The sequence below is a fragment of the Strigops habroptila genome, chromosome 6 (assembly GCF_004027225.2).
Source record: "Strigops habroptila isolate Jane chromosome 6, bStrHab1.2.pri, whole genome shotgun sequence".
Lineage (NCBI taxonomy): Eukaryota > Metazoa > Chordata > Aves > Psittaciformes > Psittacidae > Strigops > Strigops habroptila.
Window position 1 is genome coordinate 61,045,576 of NC_044282.2, and position 14,843 is coordinate 61,060,418.

At 37.9% G+C, this 14,843-nt stretch overlaps 1 protein-coding gene across 2 annotated transcripts in view; it reads left to right on the top strand.

The window, feature by feature from the left end:
• The window catches only part of KIF13B (kinesin family member 13B), a 136,848-nt gene that overhangs the window by 49,870 nt on the left and 72,135 nt on the right, over positions 1-14,843 (top strand). The window contains exons 3-10 of one of the 2 annotated variants that reach the window (XM_030489419.1): positions 2,075-2,090; positions 4,090-4,150; positions 5,873-5,965; positions 6,622-6,802; positions 7,206-7,293; positions 8,918-9,052; positions 11,072-11,184; positions 11,618-11,729. In XM_030489419.1, the coding sequence (XP_030345279.1) occupies positions 2,075-2,090; positions 4,090-4,150; positions 5,873-5,965; positions 6,622-6,802; positions 7,206-7,293; positions 8,918-9,052; positions 11,072-11,184; positions 11,618-11,729 (799 nt within the window). The remainder of the gene's footprint in view (positions 1-2,074; positions 2,091-4,089; positions 4,151-5,872; positions 5,966-6,621; positions 6,803-7,205; positions 7,294-8,917; positions 9,053-11,071; positions 11,185-11,617; positions 11,730-14,843) is intronic. The other variant, XM_030489420.1, reaches the window with a different exon arrangement.

The window sequence follows — 14,843 nt, forward strand, 5'->3', positions numbered from 1 at the left end:
ACAAACTACAGCTCTAGATATCTGTGCTGTATCCTAAATGCTGTATGCTGGGTTTCTTAGATGTAGGGCTTCCTTTTGCTTGTGTTGGGATTAAGTGAGGCTGAGAGAGACATGGGTTTGTGTGTTTGTGCAGCTCTTTAGAAAATGAGGTACTTGAAGACCTTTAGTCTGAATTAAGCTTCATGATTTACAGAGCCTAGCATAATCCATCCTCTTACAAATGTATATGTGATAGGACTTCTGAGATTATATCCATGTTGCTGCTGTAATCAAAATACTCAATAATACATCCTGTATTGAGGCTGCATTGCCACCTTGTAATCCTGCCTTGTGACTGCACTGGGGAATATGAGTGCAACTTCTTGCTGAATTAAGAGCAGTGTCACATCTCTCAGAATCCTTGCTAGGATTGCTATTCTCCTTATTTTACAGCAAGAATGATCTCCCTGTAGGAATAGGAATAAGCCTGCCTTGTAAGCAGGAGCTTACAAGTGAAGTCCTTCATCAAAGTGCTCCACTAGCATTTCAGAGCACAGAAAGCCAACAAAATCCTCTTGCATCTGTCTTAGAATGATGACAGAATCACAGAATGGTTTGGGTTGGAAGGGACCTGAAAGATCATCTAGTTCCACCCCTCTGCCAGAGGCAGGAGCACCTTCCACTAGACCAGGTTGCTCCAAGCCCCATCCAACCTGGCCTTGAACACTTCCAGGTATGGGGCAGCCACAGCTAAAGATCCTGAGGGGCTCTCTGGTGTCCTCTGTGTTGGCATCAAAGCCCTGGTGAAGGAGATTCTCTCAGTATGCCTCCATATCTACAACCCACCCAGGAGCAATAGCTGAGAGTCTGCACCAAGCATGCTGCTGAGGACCTTGGAAGAGCTTCTATTGAAAGTTAGCCAGGTGGAGGGTGCATGTTGTTGCTGCTTACTTGAATGACCCTGCAACATGGCTGTCATGGGACAACCTTGGCTTAAATAATCATCCAGCATGGTTGGTTATGCTGACTGCTATCCAAAGTCACTGTTGTTCCTGTTATGTCAAACAGATATGCATATTAGATCCAAGCATGAGTAAAAAGAGATGATGGACTTGCTTAATAAATAATTATTTTTGAGAGACAATGCCGAGAAATTACTATTTTTAAACTTGCTTCTCAACCCATCTGAGCAGCAAGGACTCTGAGAGTAATCTTACATGGCTCCCATGTCTTTTTCGTGCTTTGTTCAAAAGAAATCAGTGATGCTTGTCAGAAGACTTCACTTGTTGCTGATGTCAAGAGCTTCCTAATCTCATTTAGAAGGTCCAGGACAAGGAGAATATCGCTCCTTCGTTGTGCGTTTGCTGCATTCTTCCATCTTCTGTAAAGGGGAGGCCATGTAACCTGATGTCAAGGCATTGATGCTGTGCCATTATTTTAAAGATCACTCCAGTAATTTTGTACTTGCTGCTTGAAAACAAGCAAAAAATCCCTAAGCAAACTTTTAAATTATGCACATAACAGATTAAAGGCCTTGCTAGTCTCTGCTTATGCTTTTAAAGGAAATAACTGTTTGCTCTATGGTCCCAGCAGCCATGAGAGAGCTGAGTTGGGCAAGTCCAAGGGTTGGACTCTGAAATTTCCTCTTGAATAACGTTTCTGAAGTTCCTGTTCAAGTGGTTTTGGAAATTTTTACGTTGCCTGGGTACTTTGTTTTTAAGAGAGAATAACACCCACAAAGCTAGAGAGAGAAGTGTCACAAGAAGAAAAAAACTGGGAGAGAATGAGGAAGAGATGGTGGCAGCATGAGGAAAATCAGTGGCTTTAGAGTTTAAAATCAAATTGTTCAGAGCAGCATCTCAAATCTTACTCCTGAAAAGAGATGAGCATTGGTTTATAAAATGACTTGGGATCTGTAAGCAAGGGGAGATCTTTGGAGAGAAATTTACTTTTTAAATACAGCGCTCCAGTGATGAGGCATTAATGATAGAGCAATTAAGCTAAAATCACTGCAACTAACAGTTTGTTTTTCTTTTGTCTTTTTTCCCCTAACCCTGTATCAAATCCTTTCTGCTCCTGATGCTTTGGGGAACAGCAGGACTCAACCAAAGGTAAAGGCTTTTATTGCACATTAAGTCACTGTGTGAAAATTGTTGTATCACTTATTCAGCTTTGGGTTATCCAAATATTAAAAGCATTTTGACAAAACAGCTCTGTAGTTAATCAGCTGTTGAGAATGACACTTAAAGCATCTCCTTGCTGCAGAAGAGCACTGTACAGCCTGTGCCAAAAAATGAGTCACAGGAACAAATGAGAACATACATACTCAGCATTACAGACTGTGAATGGAAGACTCCTTGTTGTTTGTGGGCTTTTAAAAGCATTTTCTGGTATCTGTGTTAAAGCAAACTCATTTTGCTGTTACAGCTTATGATCCCGTGACTTTGTATTTTGTATGAAGACATCAAGCTCTACCCTAGCGTATCAGGATTCAGCTTTATTGATGTGGTCCTGTAGCAAATATTTTATAGCAAATAGTTTTATTAAGGCCTGGGATGTTATAATAGCCTGTTTTAGTGTATAATGAATTCAAAGAACAAAACCCTCTTGATTTTAAATAAACAAGCTATTGTTTTCTCAAAGGATATAAAGTAACCACTTTTATCTCTTCATGCAGGGACGTTAACATAGTATAGGGAAAAAAACAAAACAAAACACAAAATTTCAAGGATTTTGTTATATTAAGCATTTTCATAAATGTAGGTAGTAAGCTGGGATATGTTGGTAGTATGGATTTTCAACTCCTGAATAATTTTTCTAACTATTTTAGTTTAAATGCTTGAGCAAGATTTACTTTATCGCTACTTTAGAATGAGGGTTCAGAAGGTGAATGTGCAGTGCTAAAGGGGAAAGAGCAGCCTTCATGAAGCTTTAGGAGAAATAAACAGCCAAAGAGCAACACATTGCGCTTCCCTTTTTCTGCATCCTACAGAATAAATTTTGCCGTGTGACAGGTCAGATATTACCCTGATTTTTGGTTGGGTTTTTTTTTTTTTTTGCAAATACGTATCTAAGGGACTTGTTTTTGCAAACATCTACCCCAAAATACACGCTATCTTATTGGAGGTCAGCTTTCATGGTGAAAGGTGCCTGTGCATTTTGAATGGATTTGCCACAAAATTGAAACCTCTCTATTTAAAAAGCTTAGTTTTATCACAAGAAGAGTAGCACTATAATTTGCTCTATATTGTTCTTTAAAAGTGTTACACTTCAGTGATGACTGCTTCTGTTTGTTAGCAGTATAGAAAGACCTACTCCTCTTTTACATAGAGAGGTTCCTACCCTAAGGTGTGTTTTTAATTTATGCAGACGAGAGATGTGGGGAGATGGTAGGCAGGAACAGCCAGGGGACATCTGTCAGTGTGCCAAATAGAAAGTCTTGTGAAAAATGAATTGCAAGGATGGGTTTAAAGGAAGATAAGGAGATCTCCTTGACATCCACTGGCTTTCCACATGGAAAACTTTTGGAATAGGATTTACACAGTAGAGAGGCAGAAATAAAAGCAGGGAATAGGCTGGCATATGGGATAATCATAGAATCACAGAATGGTTTGGGTTGGAAGGGACCTTAGAGCTCCTCTAGTTCCAATCCCACTGCCACAGGCAGGGAGACCTTCCACTAGACCAGTTTGCTCAAAGCCCCGTCCAACCTGGCCTTGAACACTGCCAGGGATGGGGCAGCCACAGCTTCTCTGGGCACCCTGTGCCAGGGCCTCACCACTCTCACAGGGAAGAACGTCTTCCTAATATCTAATCTAAATCTCCCCTCTGTCAGTTTAAAGCCATTCCTCCTTGTCTGTCCTTAAAGGCCCTTGTCAAAAATCCATCTCCAGCTTTCTTTTTGGTCCCTTTAGTTATTGGAAGGGTAAGAAGGTGTGGTATTTGTTTAGGCTTCAAACTCATAAAAAATAAGTAATTCTGTGGCAATGTGTATTATGTTCAGAATGCCCTGAGGAGCACGATGTTAGCCAACATAATACAATGCTGTCAAAATTTGGATAACGTGTTTGATTTGGCAACAGTTTTTATAAGGTGTCCTCCTTCCTACAGGTGTTCGCTTACGATCACTGCTTTTGGTCTATGGATGAATCTGTCAAAGAAAAATATGCAGGTAATATTTACTGTAGCTTCGTGCTTGTCATCTCGAAGTGTGAACAATCTTATGACAGTACAGTATTTGCTCCTGGGCATAGACCATATGGCATGAAGTGCCTCTTCCTGTATGACTGCTTGTCAAAATTAAAAGGAAAATCTTCAATCATTCCTGTTTCTCTTCCCTAAAGATGATGATAGGAAAAGGCATTGCTACCCATTTGCAGTGTAGGAAATTGAGAAATCCATAACAGTAATGAGTTACTCATATTTGCATCTTTATATAAAATACTGTTTCAAGTCCATAATTTTAAAAGCATCAAATCCTTTTGAGGATTTGAGGAACATTTCTGTATGTGGTTTCATGTTTCACAGTGCTGATGGGAGGTTAGAATCATATTGGAACTTAATAATAGTGTATTAACAAAAGCCTAATTTAATACAGGGCTATGTGAGTTCATATGGTCTGGTGAGAATGTGTAATGTATTTAATTCAAAGTTTTCTATGTATTATTATGGCACATTTTGGCAAATAGTTATGGTAAAATATGAAATATATTTGGAATTACCAGTTTTGTGGTCTGTTCCTTTCATATTTGTTATCTTTTAAAATCTGGATTTAGTTAAGCTTGTTCACATTTATTTAAAGAAAATATCACAATAAAAATAATATGCATATGCTTCTAGATTTTAATTTCTTTAACAAATAACTAATGAATAGTAGTTTAACGAGGAAATGAGAATAACTTACACTTTCAGCTGTACAAATTACATAGGAAGGTAAGTTTTTTGTTTCTCAAACTAATGGAGGCACCTGTATCACTTATGGTCTCTTAGATACTGGAAGTGTTTGGTCCAAAACCATTCTGCTTATGTGCTCCATTAGGCAGGCACCGCTATTAGTAGTTTTGCTGGGGAATTTTGCATGCATAAAATCCTGAGTGGACTTGGATGTAAAGATACAGACTTCAATGAATGAGAGAAAGGAAAAGCTTTCAGGACCATTAATATACTTGAGAGGACTTTTCAGTCCATAAAGTTCTGCTATGTCTTTTTCAGACTTTAGTTCCTCTGTTTGTATAAGAAATTCTGAAAATAGAGGTTTTGCTTAAACAAGTAATACCCAAATATATGAAGCATTTCTTCCCCTCCTTGGAAAAGGAGCCAAAAAGCTGTTGCTACAGATTTGGTTCAGTTACAAAAGAAGTGATATGCCTTATATTTTGCTAACATATACTTTGTACTGTGTCATCTCCCACATAGTTGTGATTCCTTCTCTGCAAAAATCATCTTTATTATTTAATATCTTGTATGTAAACAGTAAAATTATCTAGTGCTCTACTGATTGCCGTAGATTAAAATCAATTGACAGTTGTTCAAATGTACAAGCTGAGTGTATTTTAAGGTGGTGTTGTTTACCACTGGAATAAATTCTATAGTTGGTAGTTGATTTTTTGCTGATAAAACCTTTGAGTATGGACATTGATAGGATGTTGGTTTAAGCACATACAGGTATATGCCTGATAATTGCAGCCTCTGATTTTTGCAGTAGCATAAATCTGGAGCACATCTGCTGGCTGATGGTCTTGCTCATGTAGAGGGAGCAAATACTGAATGTGATTTAGGCCACAACAGCAGAAAATCACTAACTGCTTTTTCATAATTGGTGAAGAATCCAAATCAAGGAAAAGAAACCTCTCTTGCTTTGTTACAACGTTAGCTTGTGTGTTTTGTTTCTTAGGTCAAGACGTTGTTTTCAAGTGCCTTGGGGAGAATATTCTTCAGAATGCCTTTGAAGGCTATAACGCTTGCATCTTTGCCTATGGGCAAACTGGTAAGTCCCTTCGGACGTAAGGGAGAAATATTGTTGATGGAAAAGGTGTTATGTTCTGACTAAAGACTCTTTTCACGGCTGTTGTGGCATTCTTTCAGGAGAAATGCCTTGTGATGTAGATAAAAAATGTTTGTCTCTTTTGTAACATTAACTATGAGGTGGTCAGGGTGAGAAATAGGATTTTCTCCCTTGCTGCTGACTACCCTTATTTCTCACACCTTAGATTATAATCTTTGGAATGACCGTGATCGTCTTTGAGTTCAGTGCATCACTCATATTTTCTGCTTCTTCAGTTAGAATAATCTTTAATCATCATTTTAAGTGTAATGTGCAAAAACGAGTATGCTTGCACAGCTGATTTTTCTTATTGTGGCACATCTGTGGGTTTTAGTGGGTTGTCATCTACAGTGAGACTGTGTCTACCTGAGTAAGTCTTCTCTGTCAGTTTGAACTAAGCTTCTTGTTTTACTTTTCCTTTTAATTAAATAGTCTTAGCCAAATAGTGGTTTGGTTACTTTAAAGTAGAAAACTGCACAAATATCTTTCACTGAAATGCAAAATTATTTTTTTTTACCTCTTCTCTCTATTTCCTTTCCATGTTCTGCCCAGCAAGAAACCTTGTTGCATGTACACTAATCTTAGATTCACTCACACAGGATCTGGAAAATCATACACAATGATGGGTACTGCTGACCAACCTGGATTAATCCCTAGACTTTGTAGTGGACTCTTTGAAAGAGCACAGAAAGAGGAAAATGAAGAGCAGAGTTTCAAAGTAGAAGTATCCTACATGGAGATATACAATGAGAAAGTCAGAGATCTTCTTGACCCAAAAGGGTAATTTGTGTTTCAGCAGCACTGTACTATGTTGTCATACACTCTTCCTTTCCATAACCAGTTTACCTTAATGGATCCCACCTAAGGCATTTGCGTAGGATGGCTTTTGCTCCTTTCTGATCTCAGTGTCCTTTCATTTTAAATCAAAATAAAGTAGTAAGACTGAAATCTTGGAGTAAACTCACCCTTATGCTAGCTTTTACGAAGTGACAAAATGTCAGCATTTTACATGTAGACATAAGTCTTTTTTTTTTGCACTGTCATCCTTGTTCTGTGCTTTATTATAGTATATATATTATAGTAAGACTATAATGTTTGAGATCTGTCAGTGAGAAATTGGCTTTTTATAAATGTTGTCTTAAGTCAGTCATGTACTTATAAATACCTTTTTTTCTCCAACCAGAAGCCGTCAGTCATTAAAAGTTAGAGAACACAGTGTTTATGGTCCTTACGTAGATGGCCTATCCAAGCTAGCTGTTGCTAGTTACAAGGTAAGGATCTATTTTATGGAAGGCTTGTGTTGACATCCTAAACACTAGGGTATTGTCCCTTGAGTAGAGTAAAACTATTAAGCTATTTCTGACCGCTGTGGTAGTAACATGGGTTTTAGAACGAGAGCTGTAGGACTGTTATGTTGTGATCACCAGCGAGAACAGCGTTAAGAGCAGAATCTCATCTTCATCTGGTACTAGTCAGTAATTCCGGAAATATTTCAACTATTTAATGAAACAGTTTTCATCCCAAACTTAAGATGAGTGTACGCTGTGTCCAGGAGCAAGTGTTCTGTGATTAATTACAGAACCAGGATTTAGCAGAGACAGGCTTTCAGTATCACATTTTGTCACTGGCTGTCGTGCTATTGCCTGGTAATTTCACTTACTGGTAGCACACAGGCATACTGGAATTATAAACTAATGGTTGTTTACAAGGAGAGTTCTTGAGGATATTGCACAAAACTTGCTTGCTGGATAGTAAATGTTTATATATGTATTCACAAAATGCCCTAATTTGTAAGAAGCATAAATGTACTATGGGAGAAATTAATAAATATGGGATGGACCGCTGTCATCTTAAGCAAAACATGAAAATGGTGCAACCCTTCCTATTGCAGTTTCTCTAGATATTCATCGACCTCTCCTTGGTGGTTTCTGTTACGCCAAGACACATTGTGTGCTTTTCCTTTATATGTCACCCAGCAGCTTTGTGTAATGCAGTATACGGAGTCAAAGTGGTCTGTTTGTTTTTTGTGGGATTTTTTTTACCATCATCCAGCTAGAGATGCATAAATATAAAAGGCCAGGACTCCAGAGTTTTAGCCATTTTGCAGGATTGCTGTAAAACCCTGAAGCAGGGGAGCTGTTTATTTCTCAAGTATCACAACTTAATATATCAGAGGAGTTTATAAGCTCTTACATGTAGGAGGAATATAATGGCCCATTCAGTGTGGTTTTGTTTAATAAAACTTTCATTGAATTATGAATCTTAGACTGGTTTGGGTTGGAAGCAACCTGAAAGACCATGTAGTTCCAACCCCCTGCCACAGGCAGGGACACCTTCTGCTAGACCACGTTGCTCAAAGCCTCGTCCAACCTGGCCTTGAACACTGCCAGGGATGGGGCAGCCACAGCTTCTCTGGGCAACCTGTGCCAGGGCCTCACCCCCCTCACAGAGAAGAACTTCTTCCTACTATCTCATCTAAATCTCTCCTCTCTCAGTTTAAAGCTATTCCCCCTTGCCTTTGAGCCTTCTGTCAGTATTACAAGTTTTAGGAACATGCGTTTGACAACATGTGTTTGAGTGTTCAAACATGAATTGCTGTTTCTTCACCTTTTTTCTTTGCTTTCAAGTATTGTGCAGCCAGGTGCATTATTTTTGTTGATAATTTAATATCTAGGTAGAGGTGACTGATAAATATGCATGTTGCAGCATTGAGTCATTTCTAGTCTTTAAAGGGGAGATCACAATATTTTTTTTCCTGTTTTTATTTTATGAACAAACAGCAGGAAGCTTGGTGGGAAAATCCTTGCTATATTTTACCAAAATGAGATTGTTTCAGTAGATAATTGAAAAGAATGTTGATGCAGATATGCTTATGGCTATGAAAATTGTATCTAGGACATTGAGTCCTTGATGTCCGAGGGCAACAAATCTCGAACAGTGGCTGCAACCAACATGAATGAGGAGAGCAGTCGGTCCCATGCAGTCTTCAAGATCATCCTTACCCACACACTCTATGATGTACAGTCAGGGGTGAGTAAAACAAGTTACAAAGTCCGAATGTTAAGCTTGAATAGGTGTCTCTTGCTTTAATATCTTTCATAAGCTTGTAGAAAGGTTGTTTGGAAGGGACCTCAGGAGGTCATTTGCCATAGTCTCCTGTTCTTCTGCACTGCTAGCACTGAATCAGGTTAGCTCTGGCTTTGGCTGGCTAAGCCTTAGTAGTGCTCATGTGCTTGTTTCCCGGTGTAGGGAAGTCAATTTGAATAGGTTTGGAAGTGAAATGTGTTTTTTTTTAAAAAAGGAAAGCAAAAGTGCAGGCCCCAAGTTGCAGCAGACCTGCTGGAGGGTGCAGGAAAGATCTCCTCTTCCTAGAATATAAACTGAAGAAACACTTTTTGAGCAACAGTGTGTAGTGCACAGACTTGGGGCAGAACTAAAGATAAAATGTGTAGATGAAAAATAGAAGAACACCTGAGTATACATCTGGTAATCTCCTTCAAGGGGTTATTTTATGCAAATATGTATAAATGACCAACTTTTATAAACAAGAACACTTAGTAATTTAAAACATTTTGCATTGTATGGCATTAATATTTTTATGTATATGTATTAAATATCTAAAAGACATTTAAATGTGAAATTATTTTTCTTTACATTTCCTTATAGTTAAATATTCCTTGGAGGGGTGTGTGAAATATATTTATGTGTTAATATTATTTAATGCTTCATAGAAAATGGTGATGAACTAAAATTGAAATCGATCTCCCATACCAAAACTCTTGAAATTGATGATAGATTCTGTGCTTGGGCAATTCTTTAATATCTTTAAAGATTCGGAGAAATTATGAGTGTTCATGGAGCAACTCTAAGGCATGTATGTGCCTAACTATTGAATGCAATGTAAAGCATAATAAGCATTTGGGCTTTTTTCCCCCCTCATTTCTCAGCCTCCACCAGTCTTCTTACTCAAAACAATTTTCTTTGTTCTTTATTTGGATTTTTTTTTCCCTTTACACTTCAAATCAGCAGTCAGACTGTGCTTGATTGTCATAGTTTGTCATTTTGGTTCTGCTGTGGCTGTACTGTGAGCTTATCATACATATTTTTTGCATGGTCATGGTCAGCCTGAATGCAAGGTGGTAGTTCTGATTGTCTGCATCTTCCAGTGACCACTGTGTGAGTTTCTGGGACAGATTTCTCTGTTTTCCCATCTGCTGGTTCTTTCAGTCCTGGAAATGACATGTTTCAGTATGGCCTGATGATTACACTATATTTTGAGAAGCTTAGAGTAACATTTTTGAAAGTGTATTGATTCTAATTATCCTGTTCATTTAAGGGAATGTAGCACTTTGTAACTGTGCTACCGAAATGCTAAAGTTGTCAGTGCTGCAGGAGAGCATGTTGTGAGCAAACTGTTGTCAAAGGCAGTTTGCTTTTCAACTTCATGTTGACATATGAAATTCATGGAGTGTTTCAGAACGTTGTTTTGTGTCAAATGAGATTAAAGTATTTGTAACAAAATCTGTGTTACAGGTTTAAATACTCACATAGCTTGGATTGCTTTCTAGGAGGATATTAAGGATATAGGAGACATTGCAGTTGTAATAAAATCCGTAAATTATAACATGCTTCTTGTCAGGTTTATTCTTTGTCTCTGAAAAACAGAAGCAACCTGGTATAAAATCTGAGGTTTTTAGAAGGCTGTTTTCAAGATGAGATTGTAAACCACATGTCTTTGTGACTCCTCGGCCTCTACCTCCTCTGCATTTTTCTTGGTTTAAATTTTACTAATGTGCTCTGTGTAACTCTCCTCTGGAGGTTTCTGAGATCTCTTGAAGATACTACTATATCTGATTTCACATACTTCTTTCTGAAGCAGCAGCTAGTGAGTAACAACAGGATACTATTCAAGTTCAATGACTTTCAGAGGTGTTGGAACAGCTACAGAGCATCTACACCAAGAAATGAAGCTTGGTTCTTCTTAGAAAATACATCCAACTGTGTAACTCAAGTGAACTAAAAGTAACTGTTGTCTGGTTCCTTCTGCAGACTTCAGGTGAGAAGGTGGGCAAGCTGAGTCTGGTGGACTTGGCCGGTAGTGAAAGGGCAACGAAGACTGGTGCTGCAGGAGACAGGTTGAAAGAAGGAAGCAATATTAACAAGTAAGACTCTGATTATTTATTTTTTTTTTACCTTTCTTCATCAGTGCAGTCATGCCTGCTAAATACAGCATGCTTGTGAAATAGGATAAAGTCAATATAAGCTCTTGTAGCTGGTTTCTTCTTCCCTTCTCTTTACTTCTTGTTCTGACATACCAAACTGTTAAGCAGAGATCTCATTCAGACATCTGTTTAAAATGATTGGCATTTTTCCCTCTGTACTTGTGTTCCTATAACTACCACATAATTGCATTTTGAAGACATGATGATTAAGGCTGAAAACAGGGAGTAGAGCTTTTGTGAGAAAAGAATGATAAAAACTGTATTAGGAACCTTCTCCTTGGAGCTCATTTTTGGAGAGAAAGTCACTGTCTAAATATGTATTTGACTTATGAATATTTACACTGGTTAATGGCTGCTTGTGTTCTGTGTGCAGATCCCTCACAACCCTTGGGCTGGTTATTTCTGCTCTGGCAGATCAGGCTGCTGGCAAGAACAAGAACAAATTTGTTCCTTATCGTGATTCTGTGCTCACTTGGTTACTTAAAGTAAGTACTCTGATCTTGGTTTTTTTAAAGAGAAATAGAAGCAAGAAGAAGGGGAGAAGAGTCCAATTCAGTGAAATAAAAGGCTGTTCTTTTCTGCCTCATTTTCTGGTTTTGGTGTTAGCCAGTTTGTCTTTGGAAAATTAGCTGGATGTAAGCCATTAGTATGTCTACAAATTCAGTGTGTTCCCTGTCTTCTGCTGGCCTGTAGTGGTCTAAAGATATAGGAAATAAAAAATAAAAAAGTAAAAAATATATATTTTATGCATCAGTTTACGTACAGCTTCACACACAACCTTGGGGCTAATTGCCACATGCAGATGAATTTTACATGCTGGCAAGGTTAGCTTTGAAGATTTTGATTAAGACTATTAACTTTTCCTAATTGTCTAATACATTTGTTAATATACTCTACTTTTGTCAGCAGAGTATGATTGCAGAGCATTATCTCAATTACAGTCTGAGGAACAGGTCAGAAGACTTAATACATCATATTCATGTGAAATGAACAGTTAAATCATTTTCAATACTGTGTAAGAGTCTATTTGGTATTATTTTGGGGAAAATGAGTGTATGATGATGGAACTTGGATCATCTGTAAAGTCTAAATGAAAAAACACATTGTTAAGTATGAGATTTATGTAGGTCAAATTAAAAGACAAACTTTTGAGTTTGTTGTTCTTCCCACTTCCTAGATACAGTGGCAGTAAAGCATGGTAGCCTCATGACAAAAAAATCTTAGGAGTGCAAGTTTGATTTTAGGAATAGTTATCATAAGGATTTCTCCCTTGCTCTGAATGAATGGCAAGCGCAAATGTAGCCACTTGTTTTTATGAAAAGTTTGCCTGCTAGTGAAGGTGGCTTGTCTGTCTTTTCCTTATCCTGCTTGATACAGCTTGAGTGGTCTTGTTTGACTTGGGTTTTGAAGGATTAGTGAATTAGGTGTCATATGTAGGTGACTTCAGTTTCTTTACTGTAAGCTGTCATTTTGCTAAAATTTTTCTCTTTCTTCCTTTGATTGCTAGGATGTTTCATAACTATGTCTCATAGAAATACTAACCTACCAGGTTTCCTTTTTTCCCTTGTGCTTTGTTTTATTATTATCAAGGAGCAGCTACGATATTTGTCAGCAGAAAGGTATAATCTGGAAAGAAACTGATTTTTGGCACCACTAGCATTTTTTTTATTTTTATTTTTTTTTTTTAGGTGCTCTGGCTAGATTTGGTCGTCTTGAATGCTCTGCTTTGCCTCCTCACCCATTCTTAGTAATGTTTTTAGATGTTTCAATTGGACATCCCTGTGATTTAGCTGCACATGTGGAAAGGAAAAGGAAGTTAGTTGCAGGTTATACAGAAGTGTGGAGATTAAAGAAGTTGTTTTCCTTAAGCACATTTGAAAACAAAGTGGACTTCAATGCTTAAATAAAATAAATATCTACTTGTGTAATCCCTTGACACCACAAGCGTTCGTTTTTCTGAGGGCTGTCTTTCAATGAACCTTTTAGCGTGACTACTGTGAAGTGATTTATCTCTTCTCCCAGTGTAAACATCACAGATACTGGTTGTCAAGTAGTACAGTCATGAGGGCTACATAGAAATCAGAATGGCATAACAGAAATAGAGTCTGTATTTTTCTACAGTAAAATAAACCCTCATATCACAGTGTTCCTTGCGCTAAGACTTTTTTAGTGTTTAAATATATTTTTGCCTCTGTATAGTCATACTGAGTTTTTACTGTAATTAAACAAGTGCTTTTTTGCTCTATGAAAAGATGGGAACAAAACCAGCATGCAGCTTGCTTCAGTTTGCTCCATCAGCATGTGCTTGGGTTCTTGATGGGGCTGTAACAGTCTGAGCAAGCAGAGCGGAAACTTCCCTAACGAATTTCTAGCCTTGTTGTTAGAATTAGTTATGCTGCTCCATTTCTAAACAAATCCAGCAAGCAGACTGAAATTCCTGTTTAGCACCTGTCTGATGCATTGTAGCCACGATGACGATGGCCGTACTCAGCACTTGCTTTAGCTCATAAATAGAAGTGCACTTTTGTTCTGCCTTCTTTCAAGCAAACCTTCTTTGTGTCTTTAACATCCAGCTATGTTAAGTGCAAACAAAAGGTTTGAGGCTTTTGGATTTTTTACAAACAAGCTCATTGAAGAGAAGCTTTATTTTGAAAGGGGAAAATTTAAACATTTTTTTAATTAAAGATCAAAGGGGGGATTTATTCGTTTAAAGAGGCCTGGTTGTAGAAGCCATGAGATGGTGGGCTATCTTTCTCTCTAGCTTTCAACTTTTAATTATGATGCTGAAGTGGAGTAAATGTGTTCTGACACTAGGAGTATCTGTCGTATAGGGACACTCCACAAATCTGAGAAACAAGCAGTGTTCAGGAGACCCCAAGATTTAACACTTTTAATTTTGTTGAGGATCTTTAGATGGAAGTACCAAGTGAAAAATATTATTGCAGAAGAAAGCTTGGAGAATAGCATCAGGTTATGTGCAGGAAGCAAAATAGCAAGCGCAAAAGCAAAAAACCAAGTGCTTTAACTTCTTGGTTTTATCAAATTGTGTTGGCACAAACGTCTTGGTTTCCCATTATAATCAGAAGCCCTGCACTTCTACTGACGGCTGCTATTAAAAATATAATTTCTGATGTCTACATTTTGTTTTCACAGTAAACTTGGTGCTAGAGAGGTCTGGGCTAGTTTAATCTTAGAAATAACTAAACTAATTTATTTCCACTCTGAGTGTCTCTCCATCTAATGCAAGCCCAGCCTTGCCAGGGTAATTTGCAGACACTGCCTGCTAATAAGAGGCTGGCTTGCTATTTGTCTACCTTTCTTGCTTAACATTAAAGAAACCAGTGAAATCAGCACAACAGTTTTATACATAAACCTTTATCGAACAGTCTGGCATCGGATTCAAACAGCTACAGTCCAACAGGAACTTTGCCCAACTTATAATGGGTGTATTGTGAATTATGGTGTATCACTGTAACAGCATTCTCAGCTGCCTGTACAGCAGAGTTGCAATTCAAATAGTGAATTAATCCTATTTTGGAGCTAATTAGTGCAGTGAAGGAGGTTCCCAAAGTACAAACTGTTAAGGTTTGATTTGGAAG